This window comes from Arvicanthis niloticus, chromosome 17, assembly GCF_011762505.2.
Source record: "Arvicanthis niloticus isolate mArvNil1 chromosome 17, mArvNil1.pat.X, whole genome shotgun sequence".
NCBI lineage: Eukaryota > Metazoa > Chordata > Mammalia > Rodentia > Muridae > Arvicanthis > Arvicanthis niloticus.
The window spans coordinates 30,339,520-30,361,678 of NC_047674.1; the positions used below are offsets into that span (position 1 = coordinate 30,339,520).

Genomic DNA, 22,159 nt, shown 5'->3' on the forward strand with positions numbered 1-22,159 from the left:
TTTAAAGGGAAGAAGGAACCTTACCTTAGTGGTGAGGGCAGGAGATGTCAGAATTATTGTAGCAGACACCGGAGCCCAGTTTGCCAAAGGGACTGTACATCATGGGGCTATGATAAAGTGGTTGCACAAGCCAAGTTGTGTACGTGCCTGCGTTTCTCAGCACAAACGTTTAAAGACCTGGGCCACAATTTGCTGATCTGCCATGAGAAGAAAATGGCCTACAGTTAGCCAGCTTGTTCAATTTCCAAGACACTCTCCTTCCTCCTGTTGGTCTAGTGCATCTCAGAGTCTAAATTACAGGTCGGGGAAACAACTTCCCACACACATAATTAGACCTTATTTTTAGAAGGAGATAGTGTCATGTTTTGAAACGGTCTAAAACACACACACACACACACACACACACACACACACACACACAAAACATGTAGAAAAAGTTTGCCGTGAGCCAGGAATTTTGGCACATGCCTGTAATTCTAGCTACCTGGGAGACAGAGTCGGGCCAGTGGTAAGTTTGAGGCCAGCCACTGCAACCTGGAAATATTCTGTCTCAAAGCAATGTTTTTAAGGGGTAGAGAGGTTATCTCATGGTTCAGTTTGCTTTGTATCATTGTCATAAAACACTGTGACCAAGGACAACTTATTGGGTTTACACATCCTGATCACAGCCCATCATTAAGGAAAACAAGATAGGACCTGAAGCAGGGCAGGAACTGAAGCAGGAACTGAAGCAGAGACCATGGAGGGAGAGCTGCTTATTGGCCTGCTTCCTGGCTCATATTTAGACACCTTCCTTGTGGCTCCTAGGACCACCTGCCCAGGGGTGGCATTCCCTGGAGTGAGCTCTCCTGTCAATGCCCCCAAAGATGTGCCTACAACTTGCTGGAGGCATTTTCTCAACTGAAAGCTCCCCCTTCCGAGATGATTCAAGCTTCTCTGTCAGGTTAACCAAAAGCTAATCACACCCCTCACACGTACAAGACCCTGGTTTCAATCTCCTGGGCCTACTTTGATTCTTTTGGAGGAATACCTACATGCATCTTGAGCAGTTTTGTTTTTGTTGTTTTTTATTTTGTTTGGATTTTTTTTTTTTTTTTTGGAAACCCATCTCTGCTCACACTTGCATTTTCTTTTAGCCTTACCCTTCCCTCAGAGAGCATTTGTTGTTTGCCTGCTAGCCTCTGGCTCCCAGCCTTTCCTGTGCTCCTCAATGTCTGTAACTCTCTCAGAAATGGGGACATTTCACTCTGGAGGGAAGTTCAGATCAGAGGCTCCCCAATCTCCTTATCCATGAAAACCTCCTAAACACAGTCTCCCACATTCCTTTTGGAGGTCTCATTGCACAATGATATCTAGAAGAAGATAGATGAGAAGTTCCCCGAGGGAGCCGGAGGGCCTATCATGATGATGCAGAAGACAAGAGAATTCTTTAGAATGTTAACTCTAGTCTGTATCCTATACGTGACCATTCTAAGCATCTAAGCATGAGTTAAAAGCTCAGAGCTTAACAACAAAAAGGAAGAATTTTACTGTGTGTAAATCTTAAAATAATTTTTAAACATATAAAACACAGAAGCTTCCTCCCCTACTGAATGCCCCTATTCCCTGTCTGAATGTTAATCCCGCCCTACATAAAGAGACCAATTCCTTCCCACACACATATGACATATGAGGATAGGCACACGGATGATTTATTTCATCACAACCTGCTATCCATACTGTCCTGCCATTTGATATTTGGAATCCACCATAAAGCAAGGACATCTTTCACAGTCAGCCTGAGTAGCTGGACCCATCACTTTAAGTACTGTCTACTTTGTGTGCCTCCTGACGAAGGGCATTGGGCTTGTTCTGGGCCTTTTCCCTCTCTGGCACTATCCTGGCTAGTTTGATGTCATCCTGATACAAGCTAAAGTCATTGTAGAAGAGGGAACTTCAGTTAAGAAAATAATCCCCACCAGACCGGCCTGTGAACAAGCCTGTGGTGCATTTTCTTAATTAGTGATTGATGTGGCTCAACTGACTGTTGCTGCTGCCAGCCCTGGGCTGGTGGTCCTGGGTGATTTAGTCAAGCAAGCTGAGCAAATCACAAGGAGCAAGCCAGTGAGCAGCACTCCTCCGAGGCCTCTGCACCAGCTCCCGCCTCCAGGTTCCTGCCTCCAGGTTCCTGGCCTGACTTCCTTTGATGATGGACTATGTTGAGGAAGTATAAGCAGAAATAAATGCTTTCCTTCCCAAGATGGTTTTAGTCATGTTTTATCACAGCAATAGGGACCCTAAGACAGTCACTATACCATGGTCACCAATCTGGCCAATTTTGCTTCTGAATCACATCATTGGCTCTCCAGGACAGATTCCCAAAAGTGGACTCTTGTGCACTGTTCACTGAGTTGACTCTAGATTGTCCCCCACGAAGACCACACTGGTCTTCCAGCACAGTGGAAACTGTTTCCCACACCCCACCCCCACCTCCTGGGTATTAGGTGAGGCTGGTTAGTCTGTGCCCCACCCCTACCTGGTATGAAGGAAGGAAAAATGTCAGTCATGCCGTACAACTTGATCAGTGAGTTTCAGCCATCTCAGCAGCAAGTGCTGTAACTTTCCCTCAACACCCCCATCAATACCTTTTTCTTCCAGCATGGGGAACCGAACTCAGGGCTTAGTGAATACTAGGCGGGTATTCACACTGCCCTCTAGCCCCCCAGCACAGAACTCCTTATCTTGAACCTGTCTCCCCTCCAGTTCTCTTCCCATATCCAACCATGGAGTGGTCCTCTTTTAAAAGCTCTCCATGCCTTCCCCACACATGTGGAGTAGAGTTGTAATTCCTGGGTCGGGCGCTCAAGGCTTTTTAGATTAGGGCCAGAGTCAACATCTCTACATTCTAAAGCCCTTTGCTTCCCCTCAGGCCTCAGGTTTCCCTCTCTCTGGCAGCCTCATCCCCCGCTCTGCTGTGGGAAGCACACACTACCCTGACCTGAGCAACATGGATTTGAAGGGTTTGCTTGCCAGAGTCACTTGAGTTTCTCAAACTCGGAGTGTTATTTCTTTGCATATAAAATGAGGTTGTTGCTAATATGGGTTATAGGAACACGGAACAGCAAACACACTTTACCTGTGACAAGTGACACCATTCCATAGCACAGAACTGTTTTCTCAAGAAAGTGCCAGTTTCTTCTTCTCAGTGGCAAAGAACACACAGTGGCCAGGATACTTCTTCCTGGCTCAGACAGAGGTGCCAGGCCACAGATAGAAAACCCCAAACTGTGTTAGCCGTTCGGGACACATTTACCAGCCTACCTTGAATTAGGGATGGCGGAACTCCGTGGCACTTCTGTGACAAGCAGAGCCATAGCTTGAGATTCCCCCAGTGGAGGGACTGGGACAGGTATGGACTACTCACATACTCTTGGATCTCTAGGAGATACTGTGAAATTTCTTGGAAGACTGGGTGTATGTTCCCTGCAGTTGAGCATCTCGGAGGATTGGTGGCCAATTCCAGCCACTTCTGGATGTTGGGCAGATAAGGCTTCTCTGTGACCTCCTGGAGTCCCAGTGCTATCGAGAGGACAAGAGAACCCCAGAGAGCAGTTGGAACCCAGGAGACCTAAAAGTTGACCGGAATTTTCCAGAGTCCTTCTGGACACCTGCCAATTATAGTACAAGCCCAGCAGAGAGTGGCAGGTGTCAATCAAAGAAGAACTCTCTTAATCTCCTGCCCACTTTTTTTCCTAGACCTGCAGCCATTGAGAAAGAAACCTGACCCCTTACCTTCAGGGAACAGAAAGCTCAACCTGACTTAGCTCAGGGACTGTGTGTTCTGGTTTCCACCTAAGGCAGCTTTGTCTTCCCGTGGACATCTGCCCATTCTCTAGACACAAATCTGATTGTCACAGAGCAGGTGGAGTGAGAGAAAGAAGGCGGTGAGCATTGTCTAGTGCACAGGACAGTCCCGCCATGGTGTAGAATTACCAGCTCCAAAGACAGTACAGAGCCCAGGTTTAGTCACTATCTTGGCCACTCAGAGGGAGAGTTCAGAGGGAGGAAGTGGGTGTATCAGAAACTCATGGGAACATACTCCTTAATACGGGGTGCACATTACTCCGTAAGTCAAGATCAGCAGTCAGAATGGCTGTGTTCACATCTTAGCTTCGTTTCATTGTGTCCATAGCTATCAAGGTTTTCTAATGGAATTAAGGGTTTGCTAAACTGGTGAACACAGTACAATCCAAATATGTCCCCAACAGCAGTAGCACACTTGGAAGGCCAGGAACCTAGTAATTGCTTAGGCCTTGTGTGATACTGGGTGTATCCACAGTGAGAGTAACCCAGCAATGGCTGCTCACCCAGAGAGGCCATGAACCCAGTAGTTGATCCATTTACAAGACTGGGTACCTCAGCAGTGCCAATGAAGGCCTGGAAGTAAGGCCAGAAAGTAGGTGGAATAATCCCACTTCTATGTCCTTTGAATCTGGGCTGCTATTAGAAGGTGTCACCCATATTTGAGGTGGGTCTTCCCACATCCATTAAGGCTAGTAAGACAACCCCACACCAACTTGCTAACAGGCCAAGCTGATATAGACAATTCTTCAACTAAGGATCCCTCCTCCCTCAGATGAATCCAACTCATGACATGTTGACATTTAAAGCCAACCATCCTGGGCAAGTGACTTTGCTCAGTGAACCTCTAGCGAGGGTCTGAAAAATCAACTCCGAGGAGAGTTGTGAAGGTCCTTTTGAATGCCATGTCTGCTAGAGTTTGGGTCTTAAATGCCCCTCAAAGCCCTATGTGTCATGTATTCAAAGCTTGGTCCTAGCTCATGAGCCTTTTGGGAGACGAAGGAACCTGTGGCAGACAGGCATCCAGGAAAGAGATTAAGCAAACCTTCGAATTGAATATTGGGAATACAGTCCCTTCTTGTCCTCTTTTGCTTCCTGGATCCCATGAAGTGAACAGGCTGTCACCAGCTTCTGCTGGCATGTCTTTCACCATCACTGGCCCAAAGAAACAGGGCCAAGTGGCCTTTGAGACCCTGATACTCTGAGCCAAATTAAATATTCCCTCTGTTTAAGTTGGTTCTAGTGCTTTGCTGTAGTTTCACAGAGAGTTAGCAGTGCCACTCTGAGAGGCAACATCTAGTGGAATTAAGTTCTTACATCTCTCTGGTGGAGAGGCCTTACCCACCTGCTAAAGGGAGGTGAGTGAGGCCCCAGCTGTGCAATAGGAGGGAGATCTTTGCCCTGTGGACAAGGGCCATCCATCTCTGTAAATAGCTACTTACTCCTTCTTGGTCACTGGAGGCAGTTCTCATGGGGTTCCAGCTGTTATTGGATCTTCTCTGAAGGGCAGAGGCAAAGACTCTCATGGAGGGTGTTTGTGTAGCTTGTGGGTTATATGAGTGGGTACCATACAATCTGACAGTTTTCTTATTATTCTGTTGCAGCTCAAAATTATTTTCAAATAATTGTTCCCACATACTGTGTTCTTGCAGGACCACTGTTCCATCTGAGGCAGGTGATAGAGACCTGCTGGCTCCAGGCTGAGAGCTGGGCTTGGGTCATTGCTTTTTGCCCGAGAGTCTAGTTTTAATTGCATAGTTGTTGTCAGTTGAGAAAAATAATGCCCTTTGGGTCTAGTGCCCCTATTAACAACAAACCTTGGCTACCAGGTACCCACTATGCAGTGTTAGGCCCAGCCAGTCTGGGATGTCTGCCCACCTTCCTGGTCAAGCATTTAGCAGCAAGTCCTGTTTGCATGAGGAAGAGTCTAACAAGACATCTCTCCCTTAGGGCGCCCCCAGTAAATGTGCTTGCACAAGGGTGACCAGATTCCTGGCCTCACTCCTCGTATCTTACCCAGATGTGAGTCATGTGTTATTTTGTAACCACCTCTGGGCAGGAGGGCTTTAAAAACACAACAAACTAAAACAATGACCCATAAACTTGGGCCTCCGGTTCTCATGTTTATGCCTCTCAGAGCGGCACTGCTAACCCTCTGTGAAACTACAGCAAAGCACTAGAACCAACTTAAACAGAGGGAATACTTAATTTGGCTCAAAGTATCAGGGTCTCAAAGGCCACTTGGCCCTGTTTCTTTGGGCCAGTGATGGTGAAAGACATGCCAGCAGAAGCTGGTGACAGCCTGTTCACTTCATGGGATCCAGGAAGCAAAAGACAAGAAGGGACTGTATTCCCAATATTCAATTCAAAGGCTTGCTTAATCTCCTTCCTGGATGCCTGCAGCTTGACCAACCAGCATGTGCCCAGTGCAGACAAGGAAGAGCAAGGTAGCTTACAGCCGCCAACTGTGACACAAACGGTGGAGAACCATCTGGATCCCCACAACTCTCGCCATCCCAGGATTTAAACAGGAGTGACAGCCCTTGTAGAGATCATGGCATTTTGGTTATTAGATAGGTGTGTATCCACTTACAGGCAGGTGTCTCACACTGCATGTGTAGGGATCAGAAGCCAGCTTTCGGAAGATAATTCTTTCTTCCCAGCATCTCGGTCCTGGGAATCTGGTGGGGGTGAGGTGTCCCAAGTCAGGTCTTCAAACTTGGCAGCAAGTACCTTTACCTACTGAGCAGTCTCAGTGGCGTGACAGCCTTTTCTTCTTCCTTTCTTGTGGGTTTGAAGACTGAGAGAGGTCAGGCAGAGGTCAGACTGTAGGTCAAGCAGAGGTGAGCTTCTGAGTTGAGGGTGGAAATGAAAGCCACAAGAAGCCTGAGGCGGCAGAAGAGTCGAGCATACCCTGGCTATGCCTCTTGACCTGAGAGGAAGTCACAGGGTGAGGACAGTATGGTCCTTTTGGCCTTTCATGTGGCTGGGGAACAAAATTTGGAAGTGGTGGACGTCTTCCTGGGCGGTAGAGAGCGGGAGAAGGGCCACCATCAGAAAGGGAAATGGAAGGAGACCACAAGGGACCTTGGAGGCTGAGGGAGGCTGAGGGAGGCTGAGGGGTAAAGAGAGTGGGAAGGAGCTGCCAGTGAGGGATAAGACTTGCTCTAGAGTCCCAGAGTCCCTTGATGCCAGCACTTCTTGAACTGTGGAAACAGCTCCCAGGCAAAGGCCTGCCTTATCCCCTGTGTGAGCAGGGCATTAGACTCCTCTTCCTGACCAGTGTTCAGCAGCTAATGAATCCAGATGCTGTGACAGCTGTGTGTTCTAGTTTGTATTTACTTTTGTGTGTTGCACCATAGGCATGTGTTTGCATGACTGTGTATTGCATGTGACCTTCACATGTGCACACCATGTGAAGGTCAGAGGTGGACGTTGGGTGTCTTCCTCCGTTGCTCTCCACCTTGGTTTCTGAGCATGGGTCTGTCACTGAACTTGAAACTGACCAGTTGGTTGAGATTAGCAGCTCAGAAAGCTCCAAGCCTCATCTTCTCTCTGCCTGCCCAGAACTAGGGTTAAAGTGCATGTCACCATGTCTGGCTTTTTGATGTGGGCAGTGGGGATCTGAACTCAATAGGCAGCTTACGTACCTCCTGGGTAAGTAGGCCCCTCAAGTACCCTTGCTTATATGTACTTTTTATTGAAGAATACTATAGGTACAGAAAATCCATACATGATATTTGACCAGAGCAGTGAATTTTAAAGTTAGGGAAAATACAAGGTAAGGTATCTGTGCTTGTGTGGTCTCAGAATCAACCTGTCAGTACATAATCTTATTGTATGCTCTGTGTGTTTCTTTAAAAAAAAAAAAAAAAAAAAAAAAACTTAATATGTATCCTTGATCTATTAGCATTGAACTCGAAGCTGACAGCATTGTGACTATGACTAAAGTACTTTTCTAATGCATATTCTCTTTGTAAGCAGGTCATAACTATCCTACACTTAGGGACTTTGAACAACATGTCAGCACCACTCTTGGGGCATGGTGCTGTATGCCTTTAATCCCAGCACTCAGGAGGCAGAAGCAGCTGGATCTCTGTGAGTTTGAGGCCAGTCTGGTCTACAGAGTGAGTTCTGGGCCAGCCAGGGCTATACAGAGAGACTCTGTGTAAAAATTTAAATACTGAAAACACCAAGAAAAAGCCCAAACATGTGGCTCTAAATAGACCACAAATAAAACACGTGTACGGTACAGGCATCAAAACCAGAAGGCAGAATGTCTTCCAGTTACCTCTTATCTGGGAACATGCACACCAGGAACTCAGATTTCCTCCTGCCAACTACATATATTCAGGGAACCACAGAAGTACCCGATCTGGTTGCTGATGCATTTTGGCAGGGAAACAGTGAGCTTTGGGCATTGATTGTTTGCTGAATGAGGAAATGAAAGGATAGTGGATTCATTCGGGGTTGGAGCTAGTTCACGGCTCTGTGTTTTGTGCTTTATGGAAAACCCTTGCCGGATTTCAAAATAAAGCCTCCGGCAAGCACCGTAAGCCCAAGTTCTGTTATAAGATTGCCCCATGGCTGCTGGACAGAACTGATGGGAAGCCTCTAAAACTCACAAGTGATATTGACCAGGAGCTGGCTGTGAGCCAGGACCGATAACAGATTAGTGAATGTTTTAAGAACAGAGCTTCAGTCTTACAGGCTGAAAGCCTAATGTAAACCCTGAAGCAAACACGAGGTGCTGTATTCCCAGGACACAAGGGCCATGTCTGACCTAGAGGTCCCCTTAGTGTCTGTCTGTCATGTCCACCATGTATATCACGACTGTAGCTGGGGGTCTAAAAACCAAGCAGACAGGACCAAGCGCTGTTCTGGATTCAACCACTTGAAAGACATGGTTGCTAATACATCCACTTTAGATCAGAAGTCTTATTGAGCGAACTCAGGCCTCTTCTTCCCTGGAGAAGGTTTTAATTCCTGGAAATGAGCTGTGGATATACATTTTTACAGTGATGGTTCAGGGGCTGCAAAGATGGCTCTCATTGAAGCATTTGCCTCAAAAGCGTGAGGGCTTGAGCTGACTCCCCAGCAACCAGTTTCTTATTATCTCAGCATTGGGGTGGGGGGCACAAAGGAGGCCCCCTGGGGCTTACTGGCCAGTCAGTGTAGCAGTATCAGTGAGCTCCAGGTTAGATGAGTGACCCAATCTCAAAAGTAAAAGTGCATAGAGATTAGGGAAGACCCCTGTCCTTCATGTGCATACATGCACATAAACCTGTGTATGTACTCATGAACATGTGCAAACACACACACACACATGAATATACATGTGCACACACACACATGAATGCGCAAGCACACTTATACACACACATGCATGCATACGAATGTACGCATGAACGTGCAAGCACACTCATGCGAACACACTTGTACACACACACACACACACACACACACACACACACACACACACGCATACAGTTTCTTCAAGAAGGACAGCACATAGAGCAGCATGCTGTCCTGTTCCAAGCTTGCTTAGACCAGAACATCTACTTTAATTTCTCAGCCCAGGAGTGGGAGCTCCTGGAGTTCACATCCTCCAGCTCCTTACCCCCCACCTACAACTATGTCTTGACAGCTCTAAGCCTGCAGGCTCAGCTTTGTGCCAGGTGTCATGTAGGGTGTGGCTCATCATTTGGGTTTCACCCTCAGCCCCTCAGCTGGTCACTTGTAGGATTCTTTCTGGAAAAAACAAACCAAAACAAGCAAACAAACAAAAACCAGTGCCTTGAGTTTGAATTTTAATAGGCACCAAAACCAAGCAAAGAGGGTGACTCTGAGTGACGAAAAGTGTTTGCCACCTGTAGATTGAGAATCCCAGGACCGAGTGAGTGGTTAGGACTTGGGGAGGTGGCGCCTTCTAAATACAGATAGCTAAGTCACATATGTCCACAAGCTAACTCCATAAGCCCACTTAGTTTGCCCATCTTTTGAAAGAGATTAGAAAGCAGAAATCAACGAAATGGTTGTGTTACATTGTTGCCAGCAATGACAGAATAACAGTGCGAGCAGCTTCTGCGGCAGCAGCCAGTGGTCTTCTGCACACACGGCGGCAAAGGAGAACAGGTGCCAGGTGCCAAACCATGCTGGGGCTTGGGGGAGGGGAGGGTGATGTCACTGAATCCTTACAAACAGCTGGCATAGATAGCAGGTTGTCTTGTGGAATTTTTACACCTACACTTACCCAATTTAAGGGGGTCGGTAAGCCCAGGAGCACACTGCTAGCCTGAGGCCTTAAACCCCGCCCCAGGACAGGCTGTGTTGAAGACTGGTGCTTTACTGTGTTTTCCCAAATAGAGCTTGAGGGAAGAGACTATGCTACCGAGAAGGAAGGAAATTTACCAGCTGTTCCTTTGATGGACTCATCTCCTTAAATAACAGTTTTTCTCTGATCAGAAGTCACTTGCCATGCAGTGCGGTTGTTTGGGCCAAGCTGGGTGGCTCTCCAGCTCCCCACACCTGAGATACTTGCCATCTGGAAGTATTAAGTCTGTGTTTGTTCTAAGGCAGATTAGATTGTTCCCTTCCCTGACAGCTGTGTGGGGAGCCAGTTTCTCTCAGACCCTCAGCAAAGGGATCACATACATTCCAATACATGGTGTCTGCTGTTCAGTGAGAAAAATGCTGGGCTCTGCAGGTGTTGGTTGCAGAACTGGGCACACTTGACAACCTAAAACCCTTATTATGCGGGGAGGAGGAGCTGAGATGTCAGATGTCTATAAACCAAATCCCCAGGAGACTCAGGTCTGTCTGTTGAGGCAGGAAGATAAACAGTGGAGGGTTTGCCTGTGGCTTTATTTGAACTGATACATCTGCAGTGTCCTAGAGCTGACCTTTTGAGCAGATCTAATCTCAGAAGAGCTTTTACGTTGCAACCTTGGCCCTGAGAGTTAAAGCTTTAAGGGGTTACTGACAACCTTTTTGGCCCCCGAAGGCTGCCATAGACTGCCCACTGCCTGTCTTCATTCCTCTCTCTAGCCCTCCCAAGCCCATGTGACAGAGGATAAGGGTGCAGGTCATGGAGGCTGCTCAGGCCTGTGTCACAGAGCAAAATGGCTGTCACCCGGCTCTGCCCAAACTTAGTTGGGACAGAGGTGCAACATCTCTGAGACTTGATATTGTGGGAAGTGTCCAAGTCGGCGGGGGAAGTACAGGAACCAAACAGGAAAGAAATAGCTGCTGAGAGATCTTGGCCACTTGCTCAGGTCAGTGCTCCATGGAGCTGCCAGTAAGGTCACATTCTGGCATACCCTAGTGCAGCTGCAGGGTTCACCCACTCCTGTGGGTCAGCATGAAAACTTAGCTACATGGGCACACACCAGTGCAGTTGGAAACATTGCCACATGATCCAGCTCCAGAGCCCCGCCCTCCCTTGTGGCCCCTCCTCTGGATCCGGGCCCCAGAGACCTGCCCTCCCCAATTCCCCCACCTCGTGGCCCCTTCTTGCCAACTCCCCTTGCATGAAGTCCCATAGAACCTTTCTGCTCGTTTCTTTTAAGGTTTTAAACTCTACATGTACAACTGGTTTGTTTACGTGTTTGTCAGTGCACCGTGTGCGTACCTACAGATGCCAAAGAAGGTGGTGTAACCCATGGAACTGGAGTTCTAGATGGCTGTGAGCCACATGTGGGTGCTGGGACTCGAACTCAGGTCCTCCAGCAGAGCAGCCAGCACTCTTCCCAGCCCTCTATATTCTCAGTTTAAAAATGTATCTTTTAGCTCAGATGAAATTATCCAAGTGCAGGGAATAATTTACCAGAACTATGTCTTGGTCCTTTGGGCTAAGAGGAGACAGAGTGAGAGGTACCCAGCACTGATCATTGAGGCGGTCGGTTGGTGGGAGACCCTGAACACACCAGACCTGCTGAGGCTGGCCTGACCCTCAACAAACTGCCTCTCTGCTCTGATTTAAAACTGGAATGGCAAGTTCCTCGGGGTGTGAATTTAATCTTATCAGAACTGTGCAGCAGAATATGTTGTTAGCTGAGAGAATAAAGTTCAAACCCAGAGCAAAATTTCCATCTCTTTCCAAGTGAGGCAGTTGCCTCTGGCCAGTGCTCACTGGGATAGGGATGGGGTGAGGGTGAGACACACAGGAAGAGAGTTCAGAGGGAACTCCTGGTCACTAGGGTGAAGAAATGCCAAGAGAGGGCAAAGAGGACCCTTTAAAGAAAACAAACAAAAAAACCAGAGAGAGCCTCTAAAGATTTTGTGGCAAGCAAGAGAAGAGAAATACAGTCTGTGTTAACCATGCAGGTCCCTAACACTTCCTGTGTCAGGTGAAGACAGATGGTTTTAGAAATGGCATCACAGCCCACAAAGGGATGTGTTTAGCACATCAAGTAAATCAGGAATAGGGAAGGGTTGCTGGTCCCAAATGGAGACTCTTATCAAAGACAAACGGTCTGTGTGTGCATTCCTGCTCCTCCAGAGAGAATGCCCTGGTATAAATTAGCTTCAGAATGCACGTTGGAGTGACAGTTGCATCTCATGTTTCTGGTGGCTCAAACCAGAGGATGTAATCTATTTGAGGCACCTTTAGAAAAAAACTGAGGTTTGCCGAGAAAGAGGAATAATATCATCAGAGAGGCTTTGGCTCAGGGGGTGAATGGGAAGTGAGGTCTCTCTGAGACTCCACTCCTCAACCCCACCTCTCCTCAGCTCCCTGAACCAAACAAAGCAATATAACATACCGTGCATGGGAGGAAGCTGTGGTTGGGACTGAAGAGGAGGGTGGGACAGTCTTCTACCTAAGAGTGCTCCCTTTTGGCCTTTATCACAGAAAAGAGTCAGCCTCCTATGGCTACAGGTCCTGGGAATGATGGGCAACCCACCCCACCCTGGATCACCATGGCCCGGCAGAAGCGAAGAGGAGCCCCAGACCTGCCCGTCAACCAGGAAGAGAAGCCTGGGTCACGGCTCCTAAAGACAGAAACTGGAAAGCAAGCAAAGGTGGCCGAGAGAGCCCAGGTTAGCACTCCTTTAATGTGGCACTCTCAGAGTGGGGGTTGGGGAGGATCTTGGCTGGGTGAGATGGGGGCAGGTACTCGGTTTGCTCACAGAGGTCCTGCATGAACATCACAGAGACCCCGTGCCTACAATGGCTGCTGACATGCGCAAAGGCACTATGTCAGCTTCTGGCCCCCATGGAGGAGCCAAGCTGCTTCTTCTTTGCCTGTGTGGGCTGGTAGAAATGCAGTAGAGACGTCTGCTCTGGCCTCCTAGGCAACGCAGCTCAGCCTCTGGAAAAATTGAAGACAGTTAAAACAACGTCTCCCCTCAGACACAAGCTAACTCTGTCACCAGCTCCACCTCAGCTCATTGTGCGGTGATAAATGAACCCTGCATGCTCCTACTGCTGTCTGCTGGCTTCCCTTTTCCCTCACCTGGGACTACACAGCCAAAACTAGGGACCACATGTTGTTTTCAACTGAAAACAGCTCTTACCAACCCCAACAACAGTGCTTAGAAGCTTGTATAGCCAACCCTCCACCAACCAGTATGATAAACAGGGGTTCTGCTGTTTGGGCCTGCACTGTTGTAGGACCCACTTCCCTTCCGGCTAATGCAATCCTCAGTTGTGTCTACACAGCTGAAGACCTATATGTAGTGTAGAGGAAGGGAAATTACAGAGCGAAATGTTAGCCCATTTCAGCTGCTGCCGTAGAGCACGTGTTACAAAGCCATTTCCTACCGCTTTCACATAGAGTCCCTGCAGTATACCATCTGGGGCTGAGGCTGTGTTATACAGGCAAGGAGGGAGCCACCATGCCCACGTGGGCTGCAAGGCACTGGCACAAGTCATAGCTCTGGCATTTTGATGGGTGACACCAGTGCACAGAGCCCTTTCCAGAAAGTGCCAGCAGCAGGGTGCATCTTGGGAGAGACATTTTGTAACTAAGTCACTTGGAGTATTTACTCCCCCCACCCCCTCCGAGTCTGTACTGTTGGGCAGCACATGTCGTTTTGTGTCTCCATAGGAGTCTGTGAAGCAGGGTGACTTCGTCCGGAGCAAATCTTTCCTGATGACCCCAGCAAAGCCTGCTGTGACCCAGAGGCAGGGGTCAAAGCTGAGCCTCAAGGAGGGGCTTCAGAGAGGAATCTCATTGTCCCATCAGAACTTGGGTATGAGATTGGCTTCCATTTCCAGATACTTTGGTACCATATATATATACATACATACATATATATGTGTATATGTATATATATGTATATGTGTGTGTGTGTGTGTGTGTGTATTTCTTCCAATGATTGTAATTTGTGTTACTGAATCATTTTGCCATGTTGAGCTGCATTTTTTTTAACGCAGCTTTTTTTCTTAAGAAGGACTTTACACGTGATAACAGACATCCATAGTCAATGTGCATTTTGGTAGATGTATCTAACAGTGAGATTATGGATATTTGTGGAGTCCCACCACCCTGGTGACAATCTAAGAATAGGACATCCCCCTCATACTGCAAAGAAACCTATTTGTTACATTCTCTTCCCTGGGGGTAGGTAAGAACTAACCTACTTTGTGTCTCTGTGAGATTTCCCTTTTTGGGAACATGAAATCATAAAACACAGGCCCCTGTCTCTGCTGCTTCTGAAAGTGATTCTGAGCTCACTGAGGTGGTATTTGTCATCTCACATAGTGCTAAGCATAAACCTGGGATCTCCTGCACACTGAATCATATGCTCTACTATGGAATGACACACCGAACCTAATATTTTTTAATTTTTTATTTACTTTGAATTGTAGTCAAAAGACACAAAAATTTTACTTTCCTAGGCACCTTGTGAAGGTGTTAGGCTCGTTCCCATGTGCAGCCTACCTCTGGTGTTCTACAGTTAGACCCTGAACCTTTCTAGGCTTGCTTTTCCTCCAGAACTACCTAAGCCTGCTCCGAAACTCTTTCAGTCATATACACCCCACACTCGATGCTTCAGTGTTCACACCTTTACGTACTGATGGATTGTGTGTTCTGGAGCAGAGTGGAGACCGTAATGTAGATTTAAAGCTGTAGGAGAGGCTTAGTGAAAACCCACACTGGGTCTCTTGCTTGTGTTTGTTTTGTCTCCCAGCAGCTCAGGCTGCAGCATCCACAGAGAAGGAACTTCATCAGCTGAAGAGAGCCAGTTACGCTAGTACAGATCAGCCATCCTGGATGGAACTCGCCAGAAAGAAATCTCAAGCCTGGAGCGACATGCCCCAAATCATAAAATAGATTGGCAGCCTGCTGATGAAGAGTGCCCACTGTATCGACGAGCCACTTAGTTTTAAACTGCCAATAAATCGTGGCAAGCAGACTGTGAAACTTAAGATTGATTTTTGTCAACCGGTTATGATGTACTCAGAGAACAGAGAGGAACCAGGGAGAACAAAGACCAGCAGACAGCCTCAGTGCCGGGCCAGAGGGGCTGTGGTAAGAATGTTGCAAAGCCCAGGGGGCCCCATTCCTGTGCTGGGATGTCAGCGTGAGCCTACGAGTCCCAGGTCTGCGCTGCCTCTTGCCATCAGCCAGTGCCTCTGGCCACCGTCTTGCCGTGGACCACCGTTGTCTTTCTTGTTTACTGATAGGCATGATGTTTGTGGTAAAGCAGGGATGCCCTTTACAAGAGCAGCTACCCACCTAACAATCCAGTTTCCTGAAGAAACCTACCCCGAGAAGGAGAGGAAGGGATGTGGCAGGGTTTGTCAATTCATAGACTGTTTCCAAAAATAATTTTTAAACTTTTCCACTAGGCATCTGTGTCCTGAACCATTGCAAAATGCATTGCCTGTTTAATAAAAAGCTTCAAACATGTTTCTGCTTTGTGGGTAAATGTTATTTTTGCTCGCAGAGAGCATCTTCCAACGCTGAGGGGAATGCCTTCACACCTCAGTGAAAACCCTGACTCACTTGGGAGTTGAGTTTGGGGTGTGTTGGGGGGTGGTTGGCTGGTTTTTATTGTTCTAACAAAACATTGGTTTTCATTTTAGGAAGAAAGGATTTGTAGGATTTTTTTTTTCTCATTTGCTCTATGTATAACATTGTAAGAATATGAAATTCTTAAAGGCAGCCTGTCCTAGTTTGCTTTCCGTTTTGGTTACAAACATCATAACCAAAAGCAGCTCGGGAGGAAAGGGTTTATTTTAGCTGACACATCCCAAGTCATGATCCACTCAGGGAAGCCAAGGCTGGAACTCAGAACAGAAATTGAAACCCAGGGCATGGGGAAATGCTGCTTATAGCTTGTTCCTTGTGGCTAGCTCAGCCTGCTTTCTTATACAACACAGAACCACCTGTCCAGGGGTGACTCTGCCTGAAGAGAGCTGGGCCCTCTCACAGAGAACTCCCTTACAGACTTGACAGTATGCTGGCTAACGAGGAATCTTCTCAAAGTTTTCTTTTCCCAGGTTACTCTGGCTTGTGTCAAGTTGGCAAAATGAAATAATAGATAAATAAATTAAATAAATAAATAAATAAATAAATAAATAAATAAATAATAAATCTAAGCAGGACACTATCAATACTTTATGGCATTTCACCCGTCCAGCTTGCGTATTTTTGTTGACAACTGGCTCACTGGTTCAGTAGCCAAGACTGTAGAATGTGGCAGACTTGGGCTGAAAGAAAAGTTTGGGATCTCAGAGTTCCTGTGCAGTGGCTCCTTAGTAGCTGCTGTAAAACAATTCCAGTCTGTTCCTCCACAAATGCCAGGCTCTATGGAAGTTAATTCAGCTAGACGCAAAATCAGTCCAGCCTCATGATACGCTCTATTATCATTTGATTTTATGTGTCCTAAGAGTTGCCACTTTTAGTCTATTTTTTCCATTCTCATGAAGATTTTCCTTCTAGCTGTTACTACTACACAATTGTATTGCTCTGCCTCTGTCGAAGGAGTATGGGTCAGTTTCGTTCCATAGCCAAATCGATTTATGAATGGCATTCTCTTAGAGAACATAAAAGCAAGAACTCTAAAGCTTTGGCCTGAATAATTTTAACTAGAGAAAAATCAGTCTGTCTGTACTTGCCCCAAACCAGCATTTCTCCGGCCAGCAGAGTGTTTCAGGGAAACGCTTTGCAGGCCGCGGCTCCACCACAGGATCAAGGAGATGTGATTCAGTTTTGATAAAACAGATGTGACTGTTGTTTGTGTTTCAGGTTGTGGCAGACAGCAGGCTGTGGGTTTTTAGGGCAATGGGAGAATTCAGTAGGTAAGATGGCATCCTATAACCTCTGCCCTCTGCATGGAGATTGGGCTCTGCCTGAAGACCCGGAGGACAGCCAAGCTTGGACAGCCAAGGCTCGGTGATGATCTAGAACAGCAGTGGGGAAAGCCGGGAAGGAATCGCCAGACTTGGTTCTCCTGAGAAGAAGGAATGGGCATTGCTTGGAATACGTTAGCCACTTTAGTTACAACCTCCTCTTCAGTCCTTGGGGTGAGTATGTATTTCTGTTTCGCAGATGGAGTCATTGCAGCACATTGAAACTAAGGCCATTGACGGCCTATATTTTCAAACCCTACTGTGAATTGATGTCTTAGTTACGGTGTTAGTGCTGTGAACACACACCATGACCAAGGCACCTCTTATAAGGACAATATTTAACTGGGGATGGCTTATGGGTTCAGAGGTTCAGTCCATTATCAAGGTGGGAACATGGCAGTACCCAGGAAGACATGGAGCTGGAGGAGCTGAGAGTTCTACATCTTCATCTGAAGGCTAGTAGGAGAAGACTGGCTTCTAGGCAGCTAAGAAGAGGGTCTTAAAGCCCACACCCACAGTGACACACCTACTCCAACAAGGCCACACCTACTCCAACAAGGCCACACCTCCAAATAGTACCACTCTCTGGGCCAAGCATATTCAAACCGTCACAACTGACACTCCTGGTTTTGTTTTACAGAGCTGAGGCCTAAACCCTTGTGCTGCTAGGCACATACAATACCATGTAGATGAACCCCCAACCCTAGCATTCCTGCTTTTAAAACACAGTAAGTACAGGAGCAAACTTTGACCTTAAAGACATCATGGGAGCACACTGAATGTGACCTTGTGAACTCATGAGTCTTAGGAACTTGATATGTATACACCATGCTGTCTCCTTGGTGACCACCTCTGTCCTTCAGTTCCTTTAAAGGATGAGAAAATGTGTTGCCTTTTGTTGCTTTACCACTTTTAAAGTTTCAGCATACACATTTGAACAACATGGAATGTTTTTAACTTGTGTAGAAAGAAGTATCTCTACAGTGGGTCCCCATGAAAACTCTATCTTTGTGGTGTGCCCATTTTTTATGGGACAGGGATACAATGAATAGACATTAACTATGAAAAAAATCAAGGAAAAGTGCTTGTTAGGGCAACAGTGAGTCTAAGCCAGAGTTTTCTTGTGGCTGAACGGGCACTTGAGGTTGGGGTAGGGGGTGACTGATGAGGTAATCTAATTAAATGGCTGATCCTGGTGGCTCGGGTAAAGTGACAGCCTAAGTGGGTGCATTTGATGTGGTGTGAGAAGCAAAGAATGTAAATAAGGGTTGGCACCTAGGTTTTTGGCTGGAGTTCTTGGGCAAGTGCAGAAGTCATTTACAGAAACGGGGTTTAGGAGGGAAACCCACAGAAAAGAGGGCATCTTCAAGTGTGAGTTCCCATGGAGCCAGTAGGTAGACATCTCATGTCCACAGATCATGTTACAGATTTGGGAAGTCTTTGTTTGAAAAAGGACAGAAGGTCTGAAAGCGGAAGAGGGAGCTCTCGGGGCTGATCTAAAGGTGCCCTGATTCTAGAGGTCTGGAAAGAGCGGATGCATCCAAATTGTCTTTGGAGCAAGAAAGAGGGGGAGTGGGAGCTGAGAGAGGAAAGGGCAAGGTGTTGAGAGGAGAGCATGCAGCTGTCCAGGCTGAGATCTTCTGGATGACAATGGTTAACGGACAACAAGAGTGGCCATTGGCTCTGGGTGCACAGAAGCTGTAGGTGACTTGGTAAAGCTCTTTACAGGTACGGCTGAGGTAGAGCAAGCCTTTTTATTCATGTACACTGGCTGCCTCCACTGAAGGCAGCATTTGAGAGGTCAGCATTGGACTTGAGAAAGATGAAGCTTTTATACCTCAGGGGTAGAAGGCTTCCAGATGAGGGAATTGGTGGGTGAATAGGTGGAGTTTGAGAAGCAGGCCATATGCATAACATGTTAGTTGGGACAACCTCCAGAAACAAGGACATGATTTCCAGGAAATAAGGCTGTTTCCTGGAACAGACACTTTAGAACCATTTATAGTTAAGGGTGTAGCTGGGGCATAGCCCAAATTCTTGAGAAACAGATGTTTAATCATAAACAGGGATGAACCTAGTTTGTCTTTACTATAAGATGGCTCTTAAGCCTAAGACAGATGCAGGCTGGTTTATCACTCTAATAGCTAACAACAATCTGTGGTTTCTTTTCACCTCAAAGAGCTAGGTAAATCCATAAGGATAGCAGCATATTTCATGCTTGGGAAAACCCAAAATTTCCACCACAATTCTTGGGCATTTTTGCTCTCTCAGCTCTGCTCTGTGCTTGGGATCTCTGCATTTTTTTTTCTTTAATGACTGTTGCTGTCTTAACCCAGAAGGTGGCCCCTTTAGCTGTCTGTAGAATTCCATGTGCACATGACATTCCTCTGTGTGTGTGTGTGTGTGTGTGTGTGTGTGTGTGTGTGTATGTGTGTGTGTGTAGGTACAAAGTACAAATGCACATAAACACACATAGAAGTCAGGGGACACCATCAAATAGGGTATTTTTCTTTTTTCTTTTTTTTTGTTTTTTTTTTTTTTTTGAACTGGTTTATTCTCTCAAATGGTAAGTTCTTAGACAATGGATATTTATCACATACCAGTTTAACTGCTTCCTGGGCAGCTTCTTTTCCACAGAAGGTGATAAATGCATAGCCTCTGTTCTGACCAGAGAGTGGATCCATCATGAGGCGTAGATCCCAGATAGGACCAGCCTTCTCAAAAAGGGGCACCAACTCATCCTCATACAAGTCTCTTGGAATTTTACCTACGAAGACCTCTGTTCCAATCCCAGGCTGCACACCCGAGTACACAGTGTCTGGTGGAGGACCACCATACTTCCTCTGTCCTGTGGTTACATCCAAAGTATAACCAGTCCTCTCAAGCAAGGCCTTGATCTTTGCTTCATCAGGCCCTTTCGTGGACTCTTGTACCTTGCTGCCTTGTTTCTCTCTTTGCCTGTAGGTCTTCATAACTCCACATAAAAATGCACTTTTGTTCTGAACATGAGATAAGTCACTTTCTTTGAACTGCTGTAGTACAGACAGAGCTCCTTCTTCATTAAATTCCCTGAGAGCATCAATGGCTCTTTCATCAAGATCGACATAAGCTACCAACCCTGTCTGAAATATTTCATCAAGTCTTTCTGCCACCTTCTGTGGGAGGCCTGCCTCTATCAGTGTCTTGTAGTGTTCTGTGTGAGTTTCACTGGAAGTATCCATTGGTTCTTCCTCTTCTTTTAACTGTACCGCATTACCATTCACCTGATTAGCCATTTTATTATGCAGGGCAGAGCAGGGGGCAGGCGACCTGGCCCGTGAGAATCAGCGCGAGGCGCTTTGAAAACGACTAGAAATGGCTAGGGTATTTTTCTTTACCACTTATCTGTCATTTTTTTTTTAAGACTGGAGCTGACTGGTTAGGCTGTCTAGACAGCAAGCTTCAGGGGTACTCCTGTCTTTTCTCCCCAGCACTGGATTGCGGGTGCTCACCCAGCCTTCATCTTGGTGAAGCCCATTGAACATATGGGGTAGCATCACAGTTTTGTGGGTGTGAGGAGATACAGCTTTCTTTGTCTTCCTGGTCCCATAGCTCCAGCCACCCACAGCAGGACAAATCCCCCTTGGTTGTCTCAAGAGCATCAGTCTATCTACACGCCATTCCAAGTAATTAACAGAGAGCCTCTCCCAAACAAAGGCCTCGCCTCACTGACAGGCGCCTTGATGGATGGAACTTTACCAGCCCCATCCAAGCCTATCCTTTGACTAACGCTGAATAGCACCCACAGCAAGATCTGCGTGTCCCAGCATGGCCAGCATGCACTCCATCTATCTGAGTTGTCCCATTTCTCAAAACAGTCTTTGTATTGGACTGACCATCAATGGCCCTGCAGATCTCCGGGCTCTAGATTCCCGTAAGCTTAGGACTGTGGCTGCTGCTGCAGCTCTGCCAGCTGCCAGCTGGAGGATAAGCAAGGCTACCTGTGTAAGACAGGGAAGGCTGGGTGTCCATTCACTCAGTGAGGATTCAATGAGAAGAGAAGGTGTGCAGTGAGTGCGAGACCCCTGGCACCATGTGCTTTAGCTTTTCATCAGTCTGGAATGGAAAACTGGGGATGGGTGGAGGTGGGCTGGGAACTAAATGGAAGATATTCTTTATACTGGAGCCCGGAAGAAAACAAAAGGTGGCCACTTTTTATAGTGATGGCTTAAAATAAAAAGCAAGTATTTTTAGGCTGCGGATTTAAAGCATGCCCACAAATTCACCAATCCTCTCTTCAAAGTGTGGGTCATCCTGACTGCTCACTTCTAGTTGCAGCAGAGGCTTCTATCCACAGGGGATTTGCTGTAAGCACCCTGAACCTTCTGATACTAGTATCAGTACATGTGTTGTGTGTGATATGTGTATATCTGCAATGAACCAGGACCATTGAACTTGATGGAAGTGCTTCGTAGTGTCTCTTCAGCATGCCTGAGTTGCTGGCCTTCCTACGCTTGCACTTTGGGACCTTTTCTTGTGTAAAAGGTAAGGGCATTGTGTACACAGCACTGTCATACCACCTTAATCTATCTGATAAAAAAAAAGAAAAGAAAAGCTACTAAGGGCCTGGCTGTGATGACCTGGTTACATGCTTGCCCCAGGACAAGCAGAAGTGTCAAGGGATCATTCATAGCTCAGGCGGGAAGAAGCCAGGTCATGTAGGATGCTGGGAGACTTCTCATTCTGCTTAAAAATAGAATGCAGAGGTGGAATGATAGAGTTGGCAAATAATAATAATAATAATAATAATAATAATAATAATAATAATCTGTAAAAAACACATGCAATCTAGATCTCTAGAATTTCCCGCTTGCTATTGGCTGACTTTGGGCAAGTGAAACTGTGTACAAGGGGAAGCAGTGTAGGCTGGAGCAGAAGTGGGCTGGGGACATAGCCACTCAGTTAAGTGCTTACTGGGCAAGCAGGAGGGCTTGAATCTGACCCCAGAACTTAACTGAAAAGCAGATGTGGTGGCAC

The 22,159-nt window shown here is 46.8% G+C and overlaps 1 protein-coding gene and 1 pseudogene across 5 annotated transcripts in view; one reads left to right on the forward strand and one right to left on the reverse strand.

Annotated features, from left to right (window-relative positions):
- Nucleotides 1-15,698, forward strand: part of Cracdl (CRACD like) — a 113,903-nt gene extending 98,205 nt beyond the window's left edge. For 4 of the 5 annotated variants that reach the window (XM_076915042.1, XM_076915043.1, XM_076915039.1 and 1 more), the window contains exons 8-10: nucleotides 12,692-12,879; nucleotides 13,890-14,034; nucleotides 14,977-15,698. In XM_076915042.1, coding sequence (XP_076771157.1) covers nucleotides 12,692-12,879; nucleotides 13,890-14,034; nucleotides 14,977-15,119 — 476 coding nt within the window. In that variant the 3' untranslated portion in view covers nucleotides 15,120-15,698. The remainder of the gene's footprint in view (nucleotides 1-12,691; nucleotides 12,880-13,889; nucleotides 14,035-14,976) is intronic. The other variant, XM_076915040.1, reaches the window with a different exon arrangement.
- A 3,937-nt stretch (nucleotides 15,699-19,635) lies between these two features.
- LOC117722761 (heterogeneous nuclear ribonucleoprotein R pseudogene) lies at nucleotides 19,636-20,467 on the reverse strand (annotated as a pseudogene).
- Between the last annotated feature and the right edge of the window lie 1,692 nt (nucleotides 20,468-22,159).